The sequence below is a fragment of the Astatotilapia calliptera genome, unplaced genomic scaffold, assembly GCF_900246225.1.
Source record: "Astatotilapia calliptera unplaced genomic scaffold, fAstCal1.2 U_scaffold_129, whole genome shotgun sequence".
Lineage (NCBI taxonomy): Eukaryota > Metazoa > Chordata > Actinopteri > Cichliformes > Cichlidae > Astatotilapia > Astatotilapia calliptera.
The window spans coordinates 9,593-19,530 of record NW_020535651.1 but is presented as its reverse complement, the minus strand read 5'-3'; the positions used below and the strand labels follow the sequence as shown (position 1 = coordinate 19,530).

The 9,938-nt window shown below is 48.8% G+C and overlaps 1 protein-coding gene across 2 annotated transcripts; it reads right to left on the bottom strand.

Moving 5' to 3' along the window:
• Positions 1 to 957: 957 nt before the first annotated feature.
• Positions 958 to 9,502, bottom strand: LOC113017442 (high mobility group protein B2-like). 2 transcript variants are annotated; one of them, XM_026160593.1, is made up of 5 exons: positions 9,345 to 9,502; positions 7,761 to 7,919; positions 3,129 to 3,280; positions 2,767 to 2,941; positions 958 to 1,557 (listed from the first exon to the last, which is right to left on the bottom strand). In XM_026160593.1, the coding sequence occupies exons 2-5, from the start codon at positions 7,908 to 7,910 to the stop codon at positions 1,432 to 1,434; spliced, it is 603 nt and encodes a 200-aa protein (XP_026016378.1). In that variant the 5' UTR covers positions 7,911 to 7,919; positions 9,345 to 9,502; the 3' UTR covers positions 958 to 1,431. The 2 variants fall into 2 exon arrangements, with proteins under 2 accessions (XP_026016378.1, XP_026016379.1); XM_026160594.1 differs by having other exon boundaries at positions 7,761 to 7,974; positions 9,345 to 9,480.
• Between the last annotated feature and the right edge of the window lie 436 nt (positions 9,503 to 9,938).

The following is a 9,938-nucleotide window of genomic DNA, read 5'->3' as shown; positions in this document are numbered from 1 at the left end:
ACAGCAGATTCTGACAGTACATCAGTATTTCTGTCATTAGAGGAGCTGCCTCAGTGACTGAAGCCACATCTGTCTGACAGAGGTTTGTCTCTGTTGATAAACTTATCTGTCCCACTCCCGTGTGGGGTACCTCAAGGGTCCATCCTCAGGCCCTTGCTTTTGGTATTTATTGCCATTTTATTGCCTGCCATTTAACCAGAATGACCCCTCAGGCCTGTGTCAGGATGTCTTAAGGATATCAGAGCAGGGCTGGCTCTGAAGATTTTATATCATCGCCTCGACGTCCACCTTTGTTGTGGTGTTTGTGTCCCATATTAACTACGTCACGCTCGGCTGCATTGCTATGACGACGGCCACGTACATTAGGTAGTACTCGATTGTAACGCAAAATCTGTCACCCCAAGTCGAGTTGAGGCAAGTCGATCTGAGCAGGTGCTAATGAAAAAGGGACTTGACAATATTTAGTAGCAGCACTGTGATGGGTCTAACCTCTGGAGTCATGACGTAACATCTGCAGGACAGGCTCTGTTCCCAGCAGTCAGGGCGCTGCGTGAGTCTCTCACAAACAGTGAGGATGAGGGTTTATCCTGCTGAAGAGAGCATGTTCACAGATCACAGGTGTGTGTGAGTGTGTGTGTGAGTGAGTCAGGGTGGGCGGCGGCGAGTAAGCACAGACTCCGGGTGGGCTTTTCCCTCAGGTGGTTGTTTTATTATAAAAGTTGAAGTTTCTACTCTGACAGTGAACGAAGAACAAAAACGTCCACAACATAAAAACAACATGATGCTGAAGGGGGCGGGGGTTTCCATGGTAACACACAGGAGGGGTGGAGGGTGCAGGGGTAACCATGGTAACAGTGAGAGGAGGGGGGTTACTGTACTGTCCTCTGCTGTGGGACAGTTTAACATCTGATGACCTCACACACACACGTTACTGTAAAGACACACACACCCTGTTCTCACACACACAGTGACACACACACACTCTGTGGTCGGGTGTGTGTGTTTCAGAGCACTCCGCCTCCCTCTGTGTCACCAGCACCGACACTCAGTCACATGACTCCTGTGGTCATGTGACCTGTGAGCCAGGCTGAGGCTGTTTAAATAAACGTCTGTACCCAGGTGATGCTGTCAGACTCACCTAATGGAGTCATGTGATCTATACACAAGCAGCTGTTAACCTCTGACCTCTTCTTCTTCTGTCCCTGCCATCAGCTGCAGCAGGAAGTGTTAGTGTGCTTCCTGTCAGGTGGAACCTTGTTTCTATCAGAGGGGGACGGTGTTTAGAAACGCACCCTAACAGAGGAACAGGAAGTCTCTGAAACGTAGACACACCTGCTGTGAGGCTCCGCCCCCCTGACCTGCACTCTGAAACACACACACCTGTTTCACTCTCTCTCTAACACTCTCTCTCCCAGCTGCAGCTCTTCATCTCTACTCGTCATCGTCCTCCTCCTCCTCTTCATCCTCGCCCTCATCCTCGTCCTCCTCCTCTCCTCCCTGAGCTGAGGAGCTGGGGTTCCTGGCATACGTGCCGCCGCCGCGGTACGCCACCATGTCCTGAAACACACAGGAAGCAGGTTATCCTCTGTGGCAACACACTCACTAAAGGATTACAAATAAAAGCCTGACAGAGAGCTCAGTGCACGCGCTCAGTAAATGATTACAAAATAAAAGCCTGACAGAGAGCTCAGTGCACGCGCTCAATAAAGGATTACAAAATAAAAGCCTGACAGAGAGCTCAGTGCACGCGCTCAGTAAATGATTACAAAATAAAAGCCTGACAGAGAGCTCAGTGCACGCGCTCAGTAAATGATTACAAAATAAAAGCCTGACAGAGAGCTCAGTGCACGCGCTCAGTAAAGGATTACAAAATAAAAGCCTGACAGAGAGCTCAGTGCACGCGCTCAGTAAAGGATTACAAAATAAAAGCCTGACAGAGAGCTCAGTGCACGCGCTCAGTAAATGATTACAGAATAAAAGCCTGACAGAGAGCTCAGTGCACGGTCAGTAAATGATTACAGAATAAAAGCCCTGACAGAGAGCTCAGGCACGCGCTGCAGTAAAGGATTACAAATAAAAGCCTGACAGAGAGCTCAGTGCACGCGCTCAGTAAAGTTGAATGTTTTACACATGTCTCCATGTATTTATTTATTTGTCTGTTTGAAGTCTAACTGTATGAATAAAGGACCCGTCTGCTCAGCAGCAGCATCAGACTGAAGGCTGGACCTGGAGCACCTCAGTCTATGAATCGGTTTCACTGCCACCTGGTGGTGAAATATTAAAATACACAACGCTCCTTTGAATGTTCGTACCACACAGAAAATGCTAGAAGCCTGAAATAAAGAGGAAATCAGACGAACACTCAGTTTATCTAAAACCTGCTGGAACGTGTCAGTTATGTGTTGAAGATCACCCACAGCTCAAACTATATGTGGCCCTTTAACATGGGTACATATTTCCTGCTCCTCAGCCTCACCTGCAGAGCTGACATCAGGGCTCGAACATGATTGGACATGTGACCCTCCAGTCTCCAAACAGCTGACAAAAGCAGCTAATGTAATTTAAAACTATTCAAGCATGTTAAAGTATCGTGTGCAGAAAATGTGTTTATGCACAGATTAGAGGAACCGTGCAGTACAGAGGAGAACAGAGGCTGATGTTTCTGAGGACCAGATGTACTCTGAGCTCGTCACACCCTTCATACCTGCCTGTATCAGGACACACTGTGACTGGTTTATGCCCTCTGTCTGTGTGACTGAGCCTCACCCGGTCGTATTTCTCTCGTAGCTTCTGGGCCTTCTCCTCGTACGGCAGCTTCTCAGACTGCGACAGCTTGCTCCACATCTCTCCCAGCTTCTTGGCACAGTCTCCTATAGACAGCCCAGGATACTGCTGCTTCACACTGGGACGGTACTCGCTGCAGAACACGAAGAACGCAGACCTGCAGACAGACAGGCTAGAGCTGATCCAGGATCTGCCTCTGTGTTTGAACTCAAACATGAGCAGCCCTGTGCTGCCCCCTGCTGGCACTCTCAAACCACACACTCACAGTGTGTTTGGGGTCTTACATCAGTACATGAGGTGTGTCAGGTGCTACCTGGACCTTCAGAGTGTGTTTGGGGTCTTACGGGGGTCTTTTGGGGGCGTTGGGGTCTTTCCTCTTGCGGCCCCTCTTTCCGAAGCCTTTGGGGGGGACGTAGTCTTTCATCTCACGGTTGTAGCGCACCTTGTCAGCTTTGGCCATGTCCTCGAAACACTTCTTATCACTGGGAGACAGAGCCTGGAGGCAGAGAGCAGACAGTCAGTGTGTGACCTCTGACCTTTGAACTCCCGGGGTCACACTTACAGAAAACAATGCAGAATAATACAGAATCGATTCAGGGAGAGGACCAGTTTTCCTGCTGGGACCAGCTGAACACAGCTGGAATCCAGATGCTTCCATCAGCAGGTAAGAGCAGCTGCACCTGTCTGCTTCAACCACAGCTGCACACATCTGTCTCAGGGTTTGACCTGAGCTGCAGTGGATCTGTGCTGCAGATGTTACAGCTGTTATCAGTCCCTGTTTCAGAGCTTTGTCTACACTGGAATGAAACATGGGAATAATCCAGTCATGTGACCTGCACACAGTCTTTAGAGTTTAGTAACAGCAGAGCGTGAGTTCCTCAAACCTGACCAGATGTGTTCAACTAAAGTGCTCACATGATGTACGAGTCCAGCACACAGGAAGTGATCATTGTTCTGTGGAGCTCATGCTTACATTAAGGGTTGAACTGTTTCCTGTCCCTGACAGTTTACAGCTGACAGTACACACACACACACACACACACACACACACACACAGTACTGTTAGCTGCTCGCAGACCTCCTCAGCCCTCCGTGAGGCCCTGAGCTCCTCTGAGCTCCTTCATCCAGTGAAGAAGAACATGTGATCTCAGCTCACACTGACCGTGCTGACTGATGCTCACAACAAGTTTCACACATGCATCCAGATGTTGTTCTGTCCCAAACCTCTGGGCCCTGAGCAAACGGTCCTGAGGATGGAGGCTCAGGTGGAGCTCAGGGTTTGTCAGAGGAGAGCTCATGGTTATCTGTTGGGTGAGAGGCTGTAACTGTGTGTCTGTGACTCATGACTTTAACTGATCCATCACACTAACGAGCCCCTCTGTGAATCGCTACCTTATTGTGGTGGAGGTGTCTGAGGGATCCCCGGGGCTATGCTGTCGGGGCTTTTTTGTCCCCTGGTAGTGTCTCCCGTGGCAGATTTTGTCCTGGGTGAGGGTCAGACAAAGAGTGATTCAAAAACCCCTATGAGTGTAAGAACTAGGGAACAGGACAGGGTTACTGGGGACCCATCCTGGAGCCCGGCCCAGGGAGGGTGCCCTTTTACGGGCTATGCAGCAGCCAAGGGCGGAGACCCTGGCAGACCGATCCCCAGTTACCAAAACCAGCATTAGGACATGGTCACCTGTCTGGTGGGGAAGGACCTTAATTAGTGCGTTAAGTTCAGAGATAGCAGCTATATATAGTCGGCTCGCCTCAACGTACGTTCTCAGCAACCCATGGTGGGGTGCTTGAGGGCTCCACCTGGGGACTCTTAGTGTTCCCCCGGACAAGCTGGAGGGGGTGGCTGGGGACATGGAGGTCTGGGCGACCCAGCCCCTGATAAGTGGGGATGGACACTAACAGGCTGTGTTTTCAGACGCGTTGCTTCATTGGTCACAGAGACATGTGGCTCTGTGTCACTGCTGAGAACTCCTTTCCATCATTACAGAGGAGCAATAAGTGACTCGGTGTGAGGACAGAGCTTTAACCCTGACACACCTGTTGTCCCAGCAGCAGCAGCCACAGCAGACTGCAGTATTTCACTGCTGGGGTTTGTGCAGTAAACTGTGCACCAGACGCTTTAATCACAGGTGGAAATCTTCTCCTCCTGAAAGTGACGCTCTCTCAAACTGACTCTGAGCCTCTGCTGTAAATCCACCAGCTTGTTAACATGGAAACAAGCTGCAAGCATCAGTGGATTTGACTCCAAGTCTCCCTCTTTAACATTAAAACCTTAGATTTCACAGGCTGCATAAAACAACAGATTAGAACACACTGAGGAGAGTGTAATGTTGTGATATCTTTGGCTCCATCATGAAACACGATGTAAATATCACGATATGTCCTGATGGGACGAGCTGCAGTTTAAGACTCCTTGAATTGAAGTTCATGTAAATATCGGCACGTGTGGCATCCACAGCAGCTAAAGCTCATAGCAACCACCAAACAGCAAAAACAACACACAGCTAAAGGAGCAGTTACGTTGTTTAAAACAGAGGATGACTTTCAGCTGGTGGAATAAATCTGTGGTCACGTTACCTTTTGTAGTTTTGCAGGTTACTGCATTTTCTTGGACGTCCTCTTTGTGAAACCAACAGTGAGTCTGACTCTGCCGCTGTCGTCTTTCCCTGTCTGGTAGTACGTAAACACGCACGCTCAGCGCGGTTTTCCATGTGGAGGTGGGATTAATGATGCATTCAAAGGGTGTGGGAGAAAAAACCACTCACAGTGAATTACATTCATACAGCTTAATATGGCCATGACAACCCGTGCTCGATGGTTACGACAAAACCATTTTAACCATGGTTAAAATGGTTTTGTCGTAACCCGCCCTGGGTAGGACCAGCATTTTGTAGTCCATCCTCTGACGTCACGTTCAGGGGAGGCGACCATAACTCACCCTCTGCCCTCTCCTAACTCCAAATCCACTTGTGACCTCGATGAGGAAAAGCAGACGGATGGAGTTTTGGAACACAGCCCTGCTCTCAGACATCAACATGTTCTTCTACGTGCTCCTCAAACAGCTGCTGTGTGCACTGCTGCCACCTCCTGGTAGTAGCAGCACGTTACAGTCCACCAGCTGCCACTAAACACATTTACACACACACAGCAGCTGATTCATAACCGGTCACATCACTGCTCTGCTGACAGACTGACTGTGCTGAGTGCCCAGACTGAGCAGAAGAGAGCTCCGTAAGAACCAGTGCGTTCACCACGCCGTGCAAGTGTTCTGAAGGATTAGAGCTTATTCACATTTCATTGTTTCATTTCCTGTAATTGTCCTGCCTGTCATGTTACAGTGGCTACTCATGATGCTGTGACCGTGTGGAGAGGTCTGAGCTCTTGTACTGAGCAGAGATGGGCAGTAACGCGGTAATCCGATTACTTTTTTCAAGTAACGAGTAAAGTAAGGGATTACTATTGCAAAAACGGTAATCAGATTACTGTTACTTTCCCGTAGGAACGCTGCGTTACTGCGTTACTAAAACCGTGATTTTTTGCGAGAATGTCTCATGACAGTGACGTAAGCAAGTGCGCCGTTCGTGACAACAGCTGTGTGCAGATCAACAATGGATCATATATCGAGTGCAGAGAGAGTATGAGCGTGCAGCGTTTAAAGCGTGGAAGTACTGACCTTACTTTGAGTTTGATTCCATAAAAAGTGACAAAAACATTAGTGTCCGCTGTGCGTGGGAAGAAAACTTCTTTTTACAGTGAAAAAACCCCTAAACTTCCAACAAGCACCGAGTAGCTACGACGTAATGGGAAACTCACAGAGAAACTCACGGATTCTTCCACTGACCGCGGCACACCTGCACCAGGGTAACCCTCCGCCTGCCCCACTCCTGCTTTACAGGTGAAAATAGAGCAACAGGACCGCTGAGTCTTTGACTTTATTTATTTTCTGCTGTGTTTTACTTGCATCTATTTGAAAGACTGAGTGTAAACACAAAAATATTTTATTTTATGTGCTGGAATGTGCAGAAAATAGGTTTAAATGTTAAACTAATTTCTTCCAGTCAGAGAATGTTGCATATAATTAAATTTTTGCTTGATGCATAAAGTTAAAAGATTAAAACTAATAAAACAAGTTTTAAAAAGAGACTTTTCCATTTGATTACATTTTGTATGATGGATTATGCAGAAAAAGTAGAATTGGGCTGAAAGATCTATCATTTTATCACCTCTTCAGGTTGTAAATCATGTTTTTGAAAAGTAACTAAGTAATTAATTACTTTTGAAAATAAGTAATCAGTAAAGTAACAGGATCACTTTTTTGGGGAAGTAATCAGTAATTAGTTACTTTTTTCCAGTAACTTGACCAACACTGATGCTGGGTGATGAAGAGCACAGCAGTGATGCTGGAGCTGCTCGTGATGTCACAGCGACACGTGTGACATCACGAGCAGCTCTGCTGTGGCCTGCAGCTCTCGTGACGACTCCACCCATTCACCTCTGTGTGTCGGCCGTGTATGTGACACGTAACAAACAGGTCAGAGGCTGATCCACCTGTGCAGGTGAGTCCTGCACAGCTCAGTGTGAAGCAGGAGGATCCTCTGAGTCTGTGCTGCCTGTAAGCAGCTGTTTCTGCTGCCTCAGAGTGAACATCAACACTGAGCTGTGGTTTTATTCACCCCGTGTTCCTCTGCAGTTTGTGCTGTGAGGCTCGAGGCGCACACAGAACATCGACTCTGCTCACACAGCCTGTTAACCTGCCAAAGGTTTGAATGAGTTTACACTGTAAGTCTGTGACTGGAGCTGCTGCACAGGAACACCATGACAACTCTTTATTGCTCCCACTATAACCAGTCAAACAGCTGGAGCTGCAGCTTACTGTGTCCTGATAGGACAGCTGAACACGGGTAGGTGAGCTGTTACTCACACACTGATGGGTCAGGTGGTCATGTGACCAGGTACCTGCAGCCCCTCCCCCTCACCTTCCACCTCTCGGAGCACTTCTTGGAGAACTCGGCGAAGTTGACCGACTGCTCGGGGTTCTTCTTGCGGTGCTCCTCTCGACACGTCTGCACGAAGAAGGCGTACGCCGACGTCTTCCCCTTCGGCTTGTTGATGTCTTTACGCATCATCGTGGCGGCCTGAAGAACCACCACAGAAGAAGAAGAGTGAGGGGGACGGAGAGCCGAGGCAGTGCTGCAGACACCAGATATGCATTTATAGACTTGGTCCATAATGTTGTACACGTACAATAACAATAAAGGACTTTATATTTACTCACAATTCAACTCTGACCTGTCAGTAAATACTAAGACACTAGGGTGGCATTGACCTCTGACCCCTGCTGTGATATAGTCTAATCAGTAATGAAACATGGGTCTATTTTACATTCAGTGTGCTGGTGGTGATTATTGACCATCAAATACTAAACTCATCACAGAGAAACCTGATGGTCAGCCACTGTGGGTCCATGTTATTGATAATACCTGATCAGAGGAGCTGATCGGGGTTATTAACGGGTGTTTTGTTCCTGACAGAGGATCAAACATCACTGACACAATAACGATGAGCGACTGGATTTAACCTTTATTTCAGCTTTAAACACGTTTGTGTGCAATGACCTTTTAACCCGTGAGTCTGCTGTTCTTCACGCTGTGACTTTAACCCATAAACCGGTTATATTCCGCCGGTATGAGCCCGTATTTAACGGTAAATCTCCGGTAACAGCTCCCCGTTGGGCCTCGTTGTGAATAACAAAGGCAGCAGACGGGCTCCATTTTCTTTGCCGGGCAGAGGGAGGCCCTTCGGCAGCCTCTCCTCCTTATGTCCGCGCTGGAAGCTCCCCACGGAGCCCGGTACCCGCTGTACGCCCCGGGCTGGAGGTGTGAGAGCCTCGCTGGGGCGGATGGAGGGGAGTATCCGGGACTCGCGCTGATCTGCGGCCGCTGCGGTTAGCCTAGCCACGCTAGCTTCTCAGAACAATGGACCACCATTTGCTTCCCGCCCTCTGCGGAGCTAGCCGCCCCATCCCCCTCTGCTAGCAGCGGCTAACAGTCGCTCGCAGTCCCGGTAAACCCGTAGAGAGGCTGCAGAGAGCACCGCGGGGCTCTCCGGTGATTCACGGACACATTTATCCCAAAGCACCGCCGGTAATGCTGATACGGGCGGTGCTGCAATGGAAACACACAGTCTCTACGTCTACTGCGCATTTTTAACGAAGGGCTCCGTCTATGCATCGGAGAGGTCAGCGTTATATAGACGGGGTCAGGCTATTTCCTGGCATTCATACTCCAAAATGGGCGTTTCGTGTTTACAACAACATGTCTGGATCAGTCCTCCGAGAGGGAGCACACAAAGGACCAGGAAGGACACCACATCCCACCACCGCCAGGCTGCCACCGTCAAAGCGGACATTTTATTCCCGTTTTCCAGCTATTATTCCGGATCTTTTCTCTCTGGATGCCCACATCAGAAACAAGATGCCCGGCACATCCAGCTCATCTCCGGCTCAAATACACTGCTATTTTACCGCAGCCCCGCGGTGGAAGGCCGATCGGGGTACTCACTCGTCAGGAGGGCCGGCTGCAGGTGAAACGGACTGGACCGAGTCTGGTTCTCCGGGTCTCGGGTTCTTGTTGTTGTTTGGGGTTGAAGCTGCGACTGGAGCCGTTGGTTCACTTTCAAACTGGGTCGAGCCTGAGACAGGCTCCACCCACTAGCAACGCCCCCGTTGGTCATTCCTATTGAGGGGGCGGAACACTGTTTGCAAACACGGGCGGAGCTCGTCTTAATATCGATCTCTGATTGGTTATAGCCACTGTTAGTCAAATCCAGTTGTGTCACACGGTTCCGCCCGCAGAGCGACGCTACCAGGGCGGGAATTCTACACATAAACAGGGCGGGGCCAAGTTCTAGAACCTCCATCTGTTTCGTTGGAATTTGTGTATGTCAGGTGTTCTGACCAATCAGAGAAAACGTGGCAGATAACACCGTAGCGATTGAGTGAAAAGGTCTTGAATTTTACAGTATTATTAAATGATTTTTTTTACAGTTATAAATACATTAGCAGGTATTTTTAGGCATTTGTCCCTTTGTGTCATATTTTACAGATGTTTGTCAGTTGAACTGAATAATAAACATGAAAAGAGTCCAACTGACCT

Excerpts from the sequence above, each read along its gene's own strand:
- LOC113017442 (XM_026160593.1), bottom strand. The coding sequence starts at position 7,910 with ATGATGCGTAAAGACATCAACAAGCCGAAGGGGAAGACGTCGGCGTAC. Across the intron at positions 3,281-7,760 it reads AGTGCTCCGAGAGGTGGAAG|GCTCTGTCTCCCAGTGATAA; the intron begins GTGAGGGGGAGG and ends CTCTGCCTCCAG. Across the intron at positions 1,558-2,766 it reads TACGAGAGAAATACGACCGG|GACATGGTGGCGTACCGCGG; the intron begins GTGAGGCTCAGT and ends TGTGTGTTTCAG.